At 42.6% G+C, this 19,180-nt stretch overlaps 1 protein-coding gene across 5 annotated transcripts in view; it reads left to right on the forward strand.

The window, feature by feature from the left end:
- KRAS (KRAS proto-oncogene, GTPase) overlaps positions 1-19,180 on the forward strand; it is a 121,870-nt gene that overhangs the window by 63,452 nt on the left and 39,238 nt on the right. For 3 of the 5 annotated variants that reach the window (XM_063694113.1, XM_063694110.1, XM_055358034.2), the window contains exon 2: positions 18,285-18,406. In XM_063694113.1, the coding sequence (XP_063550183.1) occupies positions 18,285-18,406 (122 nt within the window). Of the gene's footprint in view, positions 1-12,907; positions 12,929-13,210; positions 13,424-18,284; positions 18,407-19,180 lie in introns of those variants that run through there. The other 2 variants (XM_063694111.1, XM_063694112.1) reach the window with 2 other exon arrangements.

Raw genomic sequence — 19,180 nt, forward strand, 5'->3', positions numbered from 1 at the left:
AAGCCTAGGTGAAAGATTATGTGTATTATCATTATAAAACTACATATACTTTTCAGTGGTAGTATTGAGTATCTGTGTCAGTGTCTTGCATTTATACACATCATTATTTATTTATTACAGCTGTCTATAGTAAGCTAGTGTCACAGCGATACTACACATCTTTCTTTAATTTATAGCAATGGAATCACATACAAGATGCGGTTCCATAACAGCTTGTTTCTTTAACAGCACATAAGGAAAAATAATAACTACTCTACACATTGTTTACTTTTTTGTGTAGAGATGTTACTGGAAGCCTAATCAACCCCAAGTTCTCTTACAAAGTAATACTTTTTGTTTTTTTCAGATGCTCTGAGAAATCTTAGATTTGAAAGAAAACCAAAAGTGATCTACCTTTGGATGTTGAGTTTCATATATTAATGAGTCAATGCATAACACTGCACCATTTGGAAATTTTGAAACTCCCATTTCACCCTGTGAACCTACATGCATTACAGCAGCTTGCTTCTAAGCATCTGAAACCATGGTCATGATGAATGGCTATCTAGTGTTTCACTCTAAAATTATTAGAAAATGATGGCCCAACAGCTTATTAATAATGATATCAAAGCTTTGCTTGCTTTCTTCTTTATTTTGTAGGGTTTCTAATTTTTCTTGGAAAATGAATCAGACCAATAATTCTCAATGTTTTCTCTCTGAGACACAAATGATTGAGGATAATCACATTCATAAAATACTCCCATGGGAACTCACTGCAACTCCCAGTCAAGAAAGCCATATGATAATTCAAGCCAGCTTGAGAAGCATTGTGCTAGGGGTAACCTTGAGCATGAATTAAAAATTTTAAAGCCAACTGAAGTGTGAAGTACTTTAACATTAGTTGCAAATGACTTGTAGATATCCTCACAGTTAAATACATCTCAACAGTTTGCTAGTTCAGAGCTGATAGACTTGATGCTATCACCACCAGGCATTATTGAGGGTTGATAAGGTCTACATACACAATATACTCCCCTACCATCCACACACATGTGCACATTCCCAGTATTAATTAGACTCTGTCTTAGTCCATTTTGTCTTGCTGTGAAAAAATATGTGGAACTGGGCTATTTATTTATTTATTTATTTAGATGAAGTCTTGTTCTGTCACCCAGGCTGGAGTGTAGTGGCATGATCTTGGCTCACTGCAACCTCCGCCTCCCAGGTGCAAGCAATTCTCCTGCCTCAGCTCCCGAGTAGCTGGGATTATAGGTGCCTGCCACAATGCCCGGCTAATTTTTTTATATTTTTAGTAGAAATGGGGTTTCACCCATATTGGCTAGGCTGGTCTCAAACTCCTGACCTCAGGTGATCTTCTCACCTCGGCCTCCCAAAGTGCTGGGATTACAGGCATGAGCCACTGCGCCCAGCAGAACTGGGTAATTTATAATAAACAGAAATTTATTATCTCATGGCTCTGGAGGCTGGGAAGTCCAAGGTCAGGGGGCTGGCTTCTGGCAAGGGCCTTCTTGCTGCACCATGCCATGGTGGAAGGGCAAAGAGAGAGGAAGAGAAAGAGACAAAAGGGAGCCACATTTGTTCTTTTATAAGAAACCCACTCCCTAGATAATTATATTACTACATTCATGAGGGCAGAGCCCTCATGGCTTAATCACTTTTTAAAGGTCCTGCTTTTTAATACTGTTACACTGGGGATTAAGTTTCCAACACATGCTTTCTGGCGGACACATTCAAACCACAGCAGACTCAGTTTTTCATTCGTACCTCTATTTTCTGAATTTGATTCTTCAAATTCTATCAAAAATTATATACAATTGCCTAGTATGTACTCTTTGATTTTTATAATACATAAATATCTTTACTCATAACACATTTTCACTTAGAAAATTAGATTGGTTATTGAGGGTTTATTTTGTTTGTTTTGATAAAACTGATTTTAGGCCAGTAGCTTTCTTAAACCATAAAGATAAAATAAGAAATGTACAAGAATAAGTTCAAAGGTAGTTAAGTGCCTTCTCTCATATAAAATTTTGAGGAGAATTTACACTCAGCTCATAAATTTATCTATTAACAGAATTCATTTTGGTAGTCCTGCCATTCACTTTAAAAAAATATATATATAAGCTGTATAATATTCTGAAGCCAGTAGAAAAAGTTGAATGGAATATCCGTTTATCCTTGATTGTTGATGAAATAGCGACTTCAGGATGATTTTCTGGAAATGCCTATTTATTACACTTAAGCATGTTTTCTTAGTTGGCTACATTCTTATTCATTCTGACACATGTCAAAGTGCATCTTACGATTTCTTTATTTTTTTCATTTAACAAATATTTTTTGAGTGTCTATTATGTATTCTAGTGATGGGAAATCCATAGTGAATAAAACAGACACAAATCCTAGCTCTTGTACAGCCTAATTTCTAATTGGGGGAAGACAGACTATGAACAAATAAATAAGTGAAACATATTGTGTGACAGATGGTGATAAGTTATATGGGAAAATATGCAAATAAAGAAAAGAGAGTTCTGGGATGGAAGTTTCATTTTTTAAGAATAGGGTGGTCAGGAAAGACCTCAATGAGAAAGTGGCATTTCAGCACAGAGCTGAAGGAGGTGAGGGAGCAGATCATGAGTTATCTCAGGAAAGAGCCTTCCAGGCAGGGAGAACAGCAGGTGCAAAGGCCCTGAGGTAGGTGTCTGCCTGGTGTCTTCAAGGAAAAAGAGGAGGTCACTGTGACAGTAAAAGATCAAACCAGGAGGAAAGGAGTAGGACATGGAATTGGAAAGATAAGAGGCCCTTTGTAGGTCATCTGAGGGTTTTACCTTTGAATGAGATGGGAAGCTATTGGAAGTTTTGAACAGAGGAGTGACAAGATTTTATTGTGACTTGAACATCAGTGGATGAGATACAATGAGTTTGAGGTCACTTAAGTGATGACTTCTAGAGAGCTGGATGTTTCATAGAGGTGGGTTAAGATTTCATGATTAAATTAAGTTTCGAGGAATTTTATGGTTTTGGCATTTTTTTCTGAAAAATATTAAGGAAGGAAGGATGGAAGGAGACAGGAGGGTGGGAAGGAGGGAAGAAGGGAGAGAACAAGACAGGAAAGAAAGAAGGCGTAAAAAACAAAACGAAAGATAAAATATTGTCAAGACATTGAGAGCAGTAACTTTCATTATAACAACATAGTCCATTCTCCTGACAAACATGGTAAATTAAAACAGTCTGGGCCGGGCGCGGTGGCTCATGCCTGTAATCACAGCACTTTGGGAGGCTGAAGCGGGTGGATCACCTGAGGTCAGGAGTTCGAGACCAGCCTGGCCAACCTGGTGAAACCCCATCTCTACTACAAATGCAAAAATTAGCTGGGCGTGGTGGCGTGTGCCTGTAGTCCTAGCTATGTGGGAGGCTGAGGGAGGAGAATCGCTTGGACCTGGGAGGTGGAGGTTGCAGTAAGCTCACGTTGCACCATTTCACTCTAGCTTGGGCGACAAGAGGGAAACTCTGTCTCAAAAAAAAAAAAAAGTCTGGAGACAATATAGTGTGTTTATAGTCACAATAAATACACAATAATTCTTTGGTTTTGCTCACAGCTTTTCTTCAAGCTAGGACAAGCCCTGTTACCCTGTCAAACTGTTTACAAAGTGCACAAAAATTGTATTTGGAAACATTTTATTGGCATCTTGGGAAGTTCAATTAATTAAAATTTGTAAAGTACTTCAAGATGCTGAAGAACACAAGACTGACCTAAAAACAAGAAATTTCAGTTATTGCAAAAAAGTGCATCATTTCGGGCATCTGTTTTACTTTGTATATTATCTTAACAATAATTTATCCTGGTTACCATTATCAATAGATACTGTCTAAGAGGGAATCAGATAACCTGTTCTGAGGAGTAAAACAATAGTTTTGGAAAAGCTAATTATTGCATTGGTCTTTATTCAATTTGGCCCTGTTTCATTAGCAAAAAAAAAAATTTAATAAAAAGTTCTTTAGAACAGCAGTTCTCAGTGTTCTACAGGCACCCTTGTTCGGGGGTGGGGGGTTCCAAGACCTTTTCAGGAGGTCTGGAAGGTCAAATCTCTAATCATAATAATACTGAGATGTGAGATGTTATTTTCCTTTTTCATTTTCATTTCTCTCATGAGTGTACAGTGGAGTTTTCCAGAGGTTATATGTGATATCTAAACAGAGAGAATACAGGAGCAGATTTGAGAATCTAGCCTCTTCTATTAAACAAGGCATTAAGGATTTGCAAATATGTTAAAACGATGCCACTCTTCTCATTACATATTTTTAAAAATATAATTATTTTCATAATAATGTTATTTATGTTAATATGTGATGGGTTTATTATTATTTTAAACAAATAACTTCTAAATATGTGAAATGATCCTGACATCAAAAAGTTTGAGGAGCACTGCCTTAGAATGTGACTTCTAAGATAGCAGAGATATGTGTCTGTTTGGTATACCAATGCATCCCAAATATCAAAGATGATACCGGGCATATAGTAAGGGCTCAGTAAAGAAATACCTATTGACTGACTGAATGAATAAAATGTTATTAACATATTAGATTAGCTAATATTGAATATTGGCTTCTTTTTTTTTTTAGACAGAGTCTTGCCCTGTCGCCCAGGCTGGAGTGTAGTGGCACAATCTTGGCTCATAGCAACCTCCACCTCCTGGATTCAAGCAATTCTCCTGCCTCAGCCTCCCTAGTAGCTGGGATTACAAGCGTCCACCACCATGCCCAGCTAATTTTTGTATTTTTAGTAGAGACGGGGTTTCACCATGTAGCCAGGCTGGTCTTGAACTTCTTACCTCAAGTGATCCGCCCGCCTCGGCCTTTCAAAGTGCTGGGATTACAGGTGTGAGCTACCGTGCCTAGCCTGCTAATATTGGCTTCTTAAGGGCCTGTAACAAATGGTAATGTTTGAGTTTGTTAAGGTTTTCATACATTAAGATAGAATTAATTTACGCAGGCATTACAACTATTTATGAAAATAATTCAGATTAAAGTGAAATAATCATTTATACTTCCATTTACCACCTCTCTACATTTATAGACTTCTAATATAAAAAATTATTGACAAGGCAGAACAATCTTCCAAAAAGAATTTACCTCAAAGGTGACTTGCCTCATTCAACTGAGGACATATGGATCCTAAATGAGATGTCTGGTCCCAAAGGGTTAATGCCCCTAGACTCCATAATGTTAAACTGATGTGCACAAATAAAGCTCTATTTGAATACATATCACCATGAATGAACTAGAAGCACCTGACAACATATCCAACAACTGTGATTAGAGAGAAGAGACAGAAAGTAGAAAAATCAGGCTTGTAATCAGCAGGGAGTCCAATTAGCACATGCTTGGGGAATTAGAAGGAAATGATTTTTTAAAATACTTCTGATTTCTGATATCCTTAAAAACAAAACCAAGCACTAAAGCACTTTTTTTTTTTTTCAAACGAGGTCTCATTCATCGCCCAGGCTGGAATGCAGTAGCGTGATCTCAGCTCACTTTAGCCTTGACCTCCTGGGCTCAAGCAATCCCCCCTCCCCCCAAAGCTGGGACTACAGGCGCATGCTACCATGCCTGGTTAATTTTTGTATTTTTTGTAGAGATGGCGTTTTGCCATGTTACCACATTGCCAGGTTGGTCTCAAACTCCTGGACTCCAGCGATTCTCTTGCCTTGGCCTCCCAAAGTGCTGGGATTACAGGCATGAGCCACCATGCCTGGCCTAAATGAAGTACTATTGTATTATGTAGATAGAAGCAAAGCCAAGAGATCTAAATTGACTTGCAGAGACCTCACTTAGAGTGGATTATTCGTCCTATTATTTTCTGTATGGCAACTTATCAACAAATCTTTATTAAGTGACTACTATGTGCCAGCCTCTTTCTGGACGTTGAGGATTCAGTGGTCCCTGGCTCATGAAATATATATTTCAGGGGAGGAAACAGGCAAGCAATCAACAAATGATCAAGATAATTTCAGATATGATAAGCGCTAAATAAAAGAATAACACAGGCCACTATGTGAAAGAGAGATTCACTGAAGGATTGAAGTTAGGGAATAAGGTGAGGATTGCTGATTTAGACCTGGTGTTGGGGAGTCCCTCACTGAAGCAACGTCTCTCAGCTGACACCTGAAAGACAGAAAACCTGGCTAGCAGGGGCATGCCTGACTGAGAAAAGAGCAGTCACAGGCCTAAGGAGGGAATGAGCTCGGTGTGTACTGGGAAGAAAAAGGTGGCTGGTGAAGTTGAAGCCTAGTGAGGATAAGGGTCTTGCATGGTGCAATCAGAAGTAGGCAAAAACTAGATCATGAAACGGCTTGAAGGAGTGTGAATTTTATTGTGAGTGCAACAGAAGCCAGTGGAGAGCTTGATCTGGTCACATGACCCATTTTGCATTTTTAAAAGAACCAGTCTGGCTGCTCTGTGGAGAATAGATTGTAGAGGAACAAGAGCAGACTCAAGGAGACCTGTTAGCTGCTATCTGCCTGCCTAGGGGAGGGACAGCAATGGCTTGGACTACACTGGGAGCAGCGAAGAAGTTGAGAAGTGGACAAATGTGGGATAGATTTGTTTAAAATAATGTAAATCTGCCCTGGTATGGTAGCTCACACCTGTAATCCAGCACTTCGGGAGGCCAAGGACTGCAGATCTCCTGAGGTCTGGAGTTCGAGACCAGCCTGGCCAACATGGTGAAACCCCATCTCTACTAAAAATACAAAAATTAGCTAAGCATGGTGGCAGTTGCCTGTAATCCCAACTACTCGGGAAGCTGAGGCACGAAAATTGCTTGAACCCGGGAGGCGGAAGTTGCAGTGAGCCAAGATTGCGCCACTGCACTCTAGCCGGGGTGACAAGAGCAAAACTCCATCTCAAATAAATAAGATAAAATAAAATAGTGTAAATCTTGTCTGGCTCATAGGAGGAGTTTTAAAAATGGTAGCAATTATTGCATTACTCCATTCGTAAACATGAATCTTGAAGGGATTCACAGATTTGTTCTAGCTCACAGGACTAGTAAATTAAGCCAGCGCACCATTCCCACCGCTACTAGGTACTGTTATGCTATCCACAAAATACTTTACCTGAGGTCTTTTTTCCTTCCAATCTTTTCTGCATGTAGCTGCCATTCTAATCTTCCTCAAACATTGCTTTCATCATGTTTACCTTGCTGATAAGCACATTATGTGTATTCATGTGGTTATTGAGTAATTGCAATGAACTAGGCTCTACAGGTGAGTGGGGTTCACACACCTGAGATACGGCTCTTGCCTCTAGGATTTTAGAATTTACTTGGGGAGACATGATTAACCCACATAAAACAATAGAGAAGGAGATAAAAAAGAGGCAGCATAATCAACAAAGCATTCATGGAGAAAATAGGTCTTATTCTACATCTTGAATGAGAGAGAATTGTAGCAAACAGAAAGACAAAAAGGTGCTGGGTGAGAAAAGGAGCAGAGACATAAATAAAATATCCAATTTTAAGGGTAGAGAGAGGGGATTCACTCAAGGAGAGGAGACCATCTATCTGCTTTGAGAAGCTGGGAAACAAAGTCATAGGGTCAGGATGGTGCCTGACTATGGATGCTCTCAAAAGCTAGGCACCAAGGATTTGGACTGGATTCAGCTGGATATAAGAAGTTATTACAGACTTGGAAGCAAGATTAAGTCTCCGGGAAGGGGAGACTTAACTGGGACCAGAGATCATTTTCCCCTGTAATTTTAAAGGTACTTATCATCTTTAGGTACTCATTAGGTACTTAGCTTGTAACTCTTTCCACTGTTCAAATATATACCCAGTATGCATATAGCCTATATGGAGCAGGCACAGAGTAAATGTTTGATGATGATAAAAGACATGCGGAAGAAAGGTTTATTTGGCAACATCATAGAACTGAATTGAGACAAAGAAAGCCAGGAGGTAGGAAAGTCAATGAAGAAGTTACTCCAGAAATGTAACTGAGAAGGAAGGAATACAGAAGAGGCAGATACGGGAAAATACTCAGGAAGTATAATTAAAAGGAGCTGTGACTAATTTTAATAAGGACTGGGTTAAAAATTAAGTTTTCATGTCTAAATGTTCTGGAGGACCATGATGTCACTCAGGTAAGATGGAGGAATTGAGAGAGGGAATTCGTTAGAGGGAATAACACGGGGAATTTGGCTTTGGACAGGCATTTGCCGTGATAACAGAATATTCATTTAGAAATGGTCCAGGAAATTGGTTCGATGAGAATGAAGTGCCTGTGAAGAGAGAGGACTGAAGCTTGTTATAATTTCATTCACTTCAAGAATATTTACAGAGGACCCAAACGTGCTAAGAACTATGAAAACAGAATTAAAAGAAATGGGCCTGGAATAATTTACAACCTAGTAAAGCAGTTATGGGAAAACATATTTGCAAAAAAAGGTATACAAAGTATAATGAAATAAGTGTCCAGTAAGGATAAAGTGCAGAGTAAGTGAGTTAAGCAGCACCCATTCATGTGTTCAAATTCCTGCCAGAGTCAAAAGGTTGTGCTGAAGTAGAGTCCATGAAAGCACCGTAGATGGCTCCTCCTGCTCAAGTTCCCCTGCTCTGCGTCCTGCTACTCTGGCCACAACCGTCTGGACCCAGGGTTGACACACAAACAAACACAATAATCTTTTAGCCAGACATAAAGAAGGCCAGCCACCAATCAGGAAAATTGTGTCCCATAAAGGCCCTTCCTATTGAACAGTGAATGACAGACATGGCCAGATCTTCTCTCTTGGAATGCTTTGAATGTTAGTCACAGAGAGTGACCACTAGAAGCACAGATAGCAGTAGAAGCTAAGACTACATGAAAAAGCAGCGGACAGATGGTGATTTATGAGAATGGCAAAATTACTAGAGTCATAGGCAACGGATACTTGTTAATGAAGGGATGAGCAGGGCCCCACAGCCTGTTGCTGGCTCACAAGTGCAGTTGATTGCTGGACTGAACAGCAGCTGTCTGCCTGATGATAGGGTTTTTTAGTGTCCTTATTGCCTTAAAGTAAATCCTCAGCATTTGCAGTGCTCTGAGGGTGTCCTAGCATTTTATAACTTTTTTCTAAGAGCCCAGGTAACATAAGGGTACTCCTGTTGTTCTGGCTTTAATTCTATCTGCAGAAGAGGGTTTCTTGTGAAAGAAAGGGTCAGTATGGTCTTTTATCTGTACAGCAGATAAAAAGGGTATGTACGTGCGCACCTTTGTACGTGGCTGCCTTCCCAGGACAGTCTGACAGTAGAGGGTAGAAACTTCAGTTGTAGCTGAGAGCAGGCCTGGAATCCCCACGCTTATACTTTTTATTTCCTCCCCCCTTTCCCATTGTGATCACAGACTACTTCAGTGTGCTTGTCCTTGGAAAGAGCAAGGGAAGGGAGAGCCAGGGAGACTGTTCAAGGGAGCCACCAGGCTCAAGAAAGAGGAACCCCTGAAGATACTAGAAAGTGCAGGTGCCAAGAATTTGAATATCTACATCAGAGTTTCTCAATGTGCACACAGTGAACTACCAGTTTAGATCATTTGATTTGCTAAAAATGAAGATTACTGGCCGGGCGCGGTGGCTCACGCCTGTAGTCCCAGCACTTTGGGAGGCCGAGGCGGGCGGATCACGAGGTCAGGAGATCGAGACCATCCTGGCTAGCACAGTGAAACCCCGTCTCTACTAAAAAATACAAAAAATTAGCCGGGCGTGGTGGCGGGCGCCTGTAGTCCCAGCTACGCGGGAGGCTGAGGCAGGAGAATGGCGTGAACCCAGGAGGCGGAGCTTGCAGTGAGCCGAGATCGCGCCACTGCACTCCAGCCTGGGCGACAGAGCGAGACTCCGTCTCAAAAAAAAAAAAAAAAAAAAAAAATGAAGATTACTGGTCTACCTTAGACCAAGTGAATAAAATATCTGGGTGAAGGGCCTAGGAACTTGCATTTTTGGTAGGCATGGCAGGTGATTCCTAAAGCATTTACCCTTGAGACCTCTATGTTAAGGAAAGAAAGGGAATGTTGCAAGGAGGTGGTGCCGGCTTCTAAGAAAGTACCCAGGACTGAACGGCAGAAAGACCTGACATACCATATGTATAAATTGCTGTGGAAGTGAAAAGGAAAGAGAAAGTGTCTGAGGTAAAACTGGAGTGTGGGGTGCGCGGAACAAATGGTTGGATGCAGATTTGCTTTACGAATCATGAGCCTAGATGATAACTGAGACCATGTGGATGGATTAGGTTTCTGCTAATGCCAGAATTTTTATAATCAGCATAAAAGTGCTATATAAAGCTTTCCCCTCTTCTATATTATAGTCCTTTTAAGATGTATGGAACATCAACTATAGGAAGAACATCATATTCACAGCTGTAAGAGGAAACAAGAACTTATCATGCACTTGATGTTGTACAAAATAAATCTGTGATTTATGCTTGAGTGACCACAAAGTAGCATACACATAAGTGCAAATTCATTCATTTAAGAATTCCTTGTGTCTATTATGTACGAGATAAGTATCTCTGAGCTGCACGGAATGTGGCTTATCAGAAGGTGACCTAAGTTTCAAAGCAGATTTTGTTAAGATGAAGACAGAGATTGACAGGAGGTTTAAGACACTCTAAGTAAGGATTTAGAGTCACAGAGTTCATGGATTAGGATTTAGAATCCACAGAGGGTCCACAGATTCACTCATTCAACATTCCATAAATATTTATTGAATGCCTTTTTGTGTCAGAGACTGTCTTAGGTGCTGGAAATTTAGCAGTAAATGAAACAGACCAAAACCCATGCCCTCATGGAGCTTACATTCTGATGGTAGAGAGACAAGAAAACAAAATAGATAGTGTATTATTGAAGGTGATGAGAGCTCTGGAGAAAAAGTAGGAAAAGAGACAAATCTGGGACAAGGGCGAAATTACAGTATCAAAGATGATCTTTTTAGGGAAGATCTCCTTTTAAAAACACTTTGGAACAAAGATTTAAATGAGGTGCCAGAGGGGTAGCAACTGCATATTCCCTGAGGAAGAAGCCTGCCTGGCATTTTCAAGGAACAGCCAGTAACCAATGTTTATCTACGTAAGTAAGGAAGGGAGAACAGCAGGATGAGAGTTCAGAGAAGAGGGTAGGGGATATCAAATAATTTAAGGCCATGTAGGATTTTTGAGAAGAATTTTGCTTTTATGTCAAGTGGAATGAGGGCCACTGATGATCTGGGAGTAGAGTGACTATGATCCAACATGAAGTATACTCCATTTTTTAACTATGTGAACTTGTGCCCACGTTTTAACCTCTAAATCTGTTTCTTCATTTGTAAAACGGTAAAAAGTATTTTACCTCATAAGGTTGTCGTGATGATTAAATAAGATACGATAAGTGCAAAAGATTTAGCTTGTACTTAACATAGAGTAGGCACATTTTCTCCCCTTCCCTGTCTTTCACTTTTCTCTTCTGCCCCTTCCACCTGGCGCTAGGAGGGGGAGACTGGAATAAACCTTGCAGATTACAGCCCGTGTAAGAGTAGAAAGGAAAGGATGACAGTTGATGTAAAGCCTTGGTTAACAGACATAATAGCTGGGATTTAAATTCAGCTTTATTGGTGGTTTATGATGTGGACTAGAGGAATGGAACTGAAAGTCTCGGAGGAGGGGCGATCCTATCAGGTACAGGCGCTGCTTTTCCAGCCCTCAATCCTCAAGACTCTCCCAAGATACCTTTCTAGGTAGTTTATCAACACAGACTCCGGGTATGCTAGCATGTTTGATTGCCCCATTGTTTAATGTCTTAACTCCACGAACTTTAACTGATTAATCTGTCTTCTAATTAATGTTTGAATGACTCTCCTCAGGTCTAAACTACCAAGGCCACCTCTACTTAAAAACAGTTGTCTTTTGTTTGTGATTTCAGGGGCCCTGGGTATAAGCGAAGTCCCTGTTTAGAGACCTTGTGATGGGTTCAAAATATCAAGAAAGATAGCAAAATATCACAAGCCTCCTGACCCGAGAAGATTAGCGTTGAAAGGGTCTGTCGTGTTTGTTTGGGCCTGGGGCTAAATTCCCAGCCCAAGTGCTGAGGCTGATAATAATCGGGGCGGCGATCAGACAGCCCCGGTGTGGAAAATCGTCCGCCCGGTCTCCCTAAGTCCCCGAAGTCGCCTCCCACTTTTGGTGACTGCTTGTTTATTTACATGCAGTCAATGATAGTAAATGGATGCGCGCCAGTATAGGCCGACCCCGAGGGTGGCAGGGTCTCTGTGGAGACCGGTCAGCGGGGCGGCGGGGCCGCTCGTGGCGTGGCCGCTCGCGGCGTCTCCCTGGTGGCATCCGCACAGCCCGCCGCGGTCCGGTCCCGCTCCGGGTCAGAATTGGCGGCTGCGGGGACGGCCTTGCGGCTAGGCAGGGGGCGGGCCGCCGCGTGGGTCCGGCAGTCCCTCCTCCCGCCAAGGCGCCGCCCAGACCCGCTCTCCAGCCGGCCCGGCTCCCCACCCTAGACCGCCCCAGCCACCCCTTCCTCCGCCGGCCCGGCCCCCGCTCCTCCCCCGCCGGCCCGGCCCGGCCCCCTCCTTCTCCCCGCCGGCGCTCGCTGCCTCCCCCTCTTCCCTCTTCCCACACCGCCCTCAGCCGCTCCCTCTCGTACGCCCGTCTGAAGAGGAATCGAGCACGGAACGCATCGATAGCTCTGCCCTCTGCGGCCGCCCGGCCCCGAACTCATCGGTGTGCTCGGAGCTCGATTTTCCTAGGCGGCGGCCGCGGCGGCGGAGGCAGCAGCGGCGGCGGCAGTGGCGGCGGCGACGGTGGCGGCGGCGGCTCGGCCAGTACTCCCGGCCCCCGCCATTTCGGACTGGGAGCGAGCGCGGCGCAGGCACTGAAGGCGGCGGCGGGGCCAGAGGCTCAGCGGCTCCCAGGTGCGGGAGAGAGGTACGGAGCGGACCACCCCTCCTGGGCCCCTGCCCGGGTCCCGACCCTCTTTGCCGGCGCCGGGCGGGGCCGGCGGCGAGTGAATGAATTAGGGGTCCCCGGAGGGGCGGGTGGGGGGCGCGGGCGCGGGGCCGGGGCGGGCGGGGTGAGAGGGGTCTGCAGGAGGAGGCGCGCGGACGCGGCGGCGCGGGGAGTGAGGAATGGGCGGTGCGGGGCTGAGGAGGGTGAGGCTGGAGGCGGTCGCCGCTGGTGCTGCTTCCTGGACGGGGAACCCCTTCCTTCCTCCTCCCCGAGAGCCGCGGCTGGAGGCTGCTGGGGAGAAACTCGGACCGGGCCGGCTGCCCCTCGGAGCGGTGGGGTGCGGTGGAGGTTACTCCCGCGGCGCCCCGGCCTCCCCTCCCCCTCTCCCCGCTCCCGCACCTCTTGCCTCCCTTTCCAGCACTCGGCTGCCTCGGTCCAGCCTTCCCTGCTGCATTTGGCATCTCTAGGACGAAGGTATAAACTTCTCCCTCGAGCGCAGGCTAGACGGATAGTGGTCCTTTTCCGTGTGTAGGGGATGTGTGAGTAAGAGGGGAGGTCACGTTTTGGAAGAGCATAGGAAAGTGCTTAGAGACCACTGTTTGAGGTTATTGTGTTTGGAAAAAAATGCATCTGCCTCCGAGTTCCTGACTGCTCCCCTCCCCCATGTATGGGCTGTGACACTGCTGTGGCCACAAAGGAGGAGGTGGAGGTAGAGATGGTGGAAGAACAGGTGGCCAACACCCTACACGTAGAGCCTGTGACCTACAGTGAAAAGGAAAAAGTTAATCCCAGATGGTCTGTTTTGCTTGGTCAAGTTAAACCCGAAGAAAACCCGCAGAGCAGAAGCAAGGCTTTTTCCTTGCTAGTTGAGTGTAGACAGCAATAGCAAAAATAGTACTTGAAGTTTAATTTACCTGTTCTTGTCCTTTCCCCTATTTTCTTATGTATTACCCTCATCCCCTCATCTCTTTTATACTACCCTCATTTTGCAGATGTGTTCTACATCTCAAGAGTTATTACAGTACTCCAAAACAGCACTTACATGATTTTTTACATGATTTTTTAAACTTGCAGAGGAATTGTAGCAATCCACCAGCTAACCGCCTGAAATAGACTTAAACATGTGCATCTCCTTTTTTTTTTTGGAGACACAGTCTCGCTCTGTTGCCCAGGCTGGAGTGCAATGGCGCGGTATCGGCTCGCTGAAACCTCCGCCTCCTGGGTTCAAGCAATTCTCCTGCCTCAGCCTCCCGAGTAGCTGGGACTAGTAGGTGCACGCCACCATGCCCAGCTAATTTTTGTATTTTTAGTAGAGACAGAGTTTCATCATGTTGGTCAGGATGGTCTCCATCTGCTCTGTTGCCCAGGCTGGAGTGCAGTGGCGCCGTCTCGGCTCACTGCAACCTCTGCCTCCTCCGTTCAAGCAATTCTCCTGCCTCAGCCTCCCGAATAACTGGGATTACAGGTGTCTGCTGCCATGCCCGGCTAATTTTTTGTATTTTTAGTAGAGACGGGGGTTTCACCATGTTGGTCAGGCTGGTCTAGAACTCCTGACCTCGTGATCTGCCCGCCTCGGCCTCCCATAGTGGCATGTGCATCTTATAGCTGAAGTCTAAGCCTTTTTAAATCTTGAGATCCATCAAAACAGACAGGTTTTCTAATTGTTATACAATGTATATGTTTATAATAGAAATCATTTTACAAATAACTTATAAATGGGAAAGGTCTATTTGTAATTATCAGCTCAGAATTAACCATAAAACTGGTGTCACTGAAGTGACTGAGGTCCAAAATGCTGACTCTGCATGTTATAGACTACAGATATCAAATATGGTTGCTAACAATAGTTTACTTTGAGACTGTAGCCATCCACAGTATACTTGCTTTTAAGAGATGGTGGATGGTAATTCAGTTTTATGAAAAATAAAAATGAATTTTCTTCCATTACAAAATTGTTGGATTCGAGTCCAGTCCACTCCTTACTAGGTTTTCTAACTCTCGGTGAGGGAGCCCCTCCCAGCCCATGATCTTCATTTGATAAGACTCCTTTGGAACCCAGTTCTCTCTAGTGGATTTAAATGTGATTTGGTTTTAAAAATCCCATTCAAGGAATTTTTTTTTTTTCTGGAAACAACCACCGCATAAACAGGTAAACCAGAAGATATATGTGGCTCTGAATTCATATATATACACAAACTCGAATCCAATGTCTGTCCACAGTATTTCCTAGGCTAGTAAACTTTTTGGCCTTAACGACCCCTCTATCCTCTTTCTTTTTTTTGAGAGAGAGAGTCTCACTGTGTCACCCAGGCCGGAATGCAGTGGCGCGATCTCGGCCCACTACTACCTCCGACTCTCAGGCTCAAGCGATTCTCCCGCCTCAGCTTCCCGAGTAGCCGGGATTACAGGCTCCCGCCACCGGGCTAATTGTATTTTTAGATACGGGATTTCACCATGTTGGCCAGGCTGGTCTCGACCTCCTGACCTCAGGTGATCCGCCCGCCTGAGCCTCCCAAAGTGCTGGGATTACAGGCCACCACACCCGGCCTACACTCTTAAAAATTATCGAAGGGGCCGGGCACATTGGCTCTTATCTGTAATCGCAGCACTTTGGGAGACTGAGGTGGGAGGATCGCTTGAGGCCAGGAGTTGGAGACCAGCGTACTCAACATAGTGAGACCTTGTTATAAAGAAAAAAAAAAAATCGAGGATTAAAAAAATCTTTGATTTGTGTGGGATTTATTAATATTTACTGCATTGGAAATTAAAACAATTTTTAAAAATGTATTCATTTAAAAATAATAAGCCCATTACTTGGTAACATGAATAAAATATTTTATGAAAAATAACTATTTTCCAAAACAAAACCAAAACTTAGAAGAGTGGTATTGTTTCACACTTTAGTAAATCTCTTTAATGATGTGGCTTAATAGAAGATATGGATTCTTATATCTGCATCTGCATTCAATCTATTAGGATCACACATCTGGAAAACTTGTGAAAGAATGGGAGTTAAAAGGGTAAAGGACATCTTAATGTTATTATGAAAACAGTTTTGACCTCTTGCACACCAGAAAAGTCTTAGTAACCTGAGGGGTTCCTAGACCACATTTTGAGAACTGTTTTAGGCTATGCAAACTGGTTGGGGGGAGGTTGGGGTAGGCAGAGAGCTAGAAGATACATTTTAGTGTAATTCTCCTCATCTATTCCTAATTGCTTTGGCCTACATTTGAAATAAAGCGTGGAGGCAAATGGGATAAGATACATGTTTGTAGTGGTTGTTAACTTCACCCTAGACAAGCAGCCAGTAAGTCTAGGTAGAGCAGAGTAAGGCAGGGAACTATACCGTGACCGTGTGTGATACAATTTTTCTAGCCTGTGGTGCTTTTTGCGGCAGGGCTTAGGAGTAAGGTTAGTATGTTATCATTTGGGAAACCAAATTATTATTTTTGGTCTTCAGTAAATTACGATGCTGTGTATATTTAGTGTTTATCTACAATATATGCACATTCATTAATTTGGAGCTACTCATCCTATAATAAATAGTTGTGCATTTACTCCCATTTTTTTCTGCATTTCTCTCCTTATTTATAATTATGTGTTACATGAGGGAAAGGAGGTGAAATTAAACATTCATATTATTTCAAAAAATTTGAAACAACTAAAAAATATGTTTTATTTTCTGTATGGCGTTTGTTATACAAGCTGTCAATATTCATGCACCTGTTGGGAGACAGTGTATGAAAAGCAAAGAGTAACAGTCACATGGATTACTGATTACTGAGATATATTCACTTGCATCTTTTTTTTTTTTTTTTTGAGACGGAGTTGCTGTGTCGCCCAGGCTGGAGTGCAGTGGCGCGATCTCGGCTCACTGCAAGCTCCGCCTCCTGGGTTCACGACATTCTTCTGCCTCAGCCTCTTGGCCAAGTAGCTGGGACTACAGGCGCCCGCCGCCACGCCCGGCTAATTTTTTTGTATTTTTAGTAGAGACGGGGGGGTTTCACCGGGTTAGCCAGGATGGTCTTGATCTCCTGACCTCGTGATCCACCCTCCTCCCGAAGTGCTAGGATTATAGGCGTGAGCCACCGTGCCGGCTCACTTGCATCTCTTAACAGCTGTTTTCTTACTAAAAACAGTGTTTATCTCTAATCTTTTTGTTTGTTTTGAGATGGAGTCTTACTCTGTCACCCAATCTGGAGTGCAGTGGCGTGATCTGGGCTCACTGCAACCTCTGCCTCCCGGGTTCAAGTGATTCTCCTTCCTCAGCCTCCCCAGTAGCTAGGACTACAGGAGAGCGCCACCACGCCTGATTAATTTTTGTATTTTTAGTAGAGATAGGGTTTCACCATATTGGCCAGGCTGGTCTTGAACTCCTGGCCTCAGGTGATCCACCCGCCTTGGCCTCTGAAAGTGCTGGGATTACAGGCATGAGCCGCCGCACCCGGCTTTCTAATCTTTATCTTTTTTTGTGCAGCGGTGATACAGGATTATGTATTGTACTGAACAGTTAATTCGGAGTTCTCTTGGTTTTTAGCTTTATTTTCCCCAGAGTTTTTTTTTTTTTTTTTTTTTTTTTTTTTTGAGACGGAGTCTTGCTCTATCGCCAGGCTGGAGTGCAGTGGCGCGATCTCAGCTCACTGCAACCTCGGACTCCTATTTTCCCCAGAGATATTTCACACATTAAAATGTCAAATATTGTTCTTCTTTGCCTCAGTGTTTAAATTTTTATTTCCCCATGACACAATCCAGCTTTATTTGACACTCATTCTCTCAACTCTCATCTGATTCTTACCGTTAATATTTATCCAAGAGAACTACTGCCATGATGCTTTAAAAGTTTTTCTGTAGCTGTTGCATATTGACTTCTAACACTTAGAGGTGGGGGTCCACTAGGAAAACTGTAACAATAAGAGTGGAGATAGCTGTCAGCAACTTTTGTGAGGGTGTGCTACAGGGTGTAGAGCACTGTGCTAGACACTTGCATGAGTGAAGTCATGATATGATCCTTTGAGAGCCTTTAGCCGCCGCAGAACAGCAGTCTGGCTGTTTAGATAGAACAACTTGATTTTAAGATAAAAGAACTGTCTATGTAGCATTTATGCATTTTTCTTAAGCGTCGATGGAGGAGTTTGTAAATGAAGTACAGTTCATTACGATACACATCTGTAGTCAACTGGAATTTTCATGATTGAATTTTGTAAGGTATTTTGAAATAATTTTTCATACAAAGGTGAGTTTGTATTAAAAGGTACTGGTGGAGTATTTGATAGTGTATTAACCTTATGTGTGGCATGTTCTAATATAGTCACATTTTCATTATTTTTATTATAAGGCCTGCTGAAAATGACTGAATATAAACTTGTGGTAGTTGGAGCTGGTGGCGTAGGCAAGAGTGCCTTGACGATACAGCTAATTCAGAATCATTTTGTGGACGAATATGATCCAACAATAGAGGTAAATCTTGTTTTAATATTATGCATATTACTGGTGCAGGACCATTCTTTGATACAGATAAAGGTTTCTCTGACCATTTTCATGAGTACTTATTACAAGATAATTATGCTGAAAGTTAAGTTATCTGAAATGTACCTTGGGTTTCAAGTTATATGTAACCATTAATATGGGAACTTTACTTTCCTTGGGAGTGTGTCAGGGTCCATGATGTTCACTCTCTGTGCATTTTGATTGGAAGTGTATTTCAGAGTTTTGTGAGAGGGTAGAAATTTGTATCCTATCTGGACCTAAAAGACAATCTTTTTATTGTAACTTTTATTTTTATGGGTTTCTTGGTATTGTGACATCATATGTAAAGGTTAGATTTAATTGTACTAGTGAAATATAATTGTTTGATGGTTGATTTTTTTAAACTTCATCAGCAGTATTTTCCTATCTTCTTCTCAACATTAGAGAACCTACAACTACTGGATAAATTTTACAAAATGAATTATTTGCCTAAGGTGTGATTTATATAAAGGTACTATTACGAACTTTACCTTTGCTTTGTTGTCATTTTTAAACTTACTCAAGGAAATACTAGGATTTAAAAAAAAATTCCTTGAGTAAATTTAAATTGTTATCATGTTTTTGAGGATTATTTTCAAATTTTTTTAGTTTAATGAAAATTTACCAAAGTAAAGACCTGTAAGACACCTTGAAGGTCATGTAGTAGAATTTCCATCCCAAGCAGATGAGGATTTCTTTAATCTCAAAGACCTCTAGAAGGGGACA

The sequence above is a fragment of the Gorilla gorilla genome, chromosome 10 (genome assembly GCF_029281585.2).
Source record: "Gorilla gorilla gorilla isolate KB3781 chromosome 10, NHGRI_mGorGor1-v2.1_pri, whole genome shotgun sequence".
Taxonomy (NCBI): domain Eukaryota; kingdom Metazoa; phylum Chordata; class Mammalia; order Primates; family Hominidae; genus Gorilla; species Gorilla gorilla.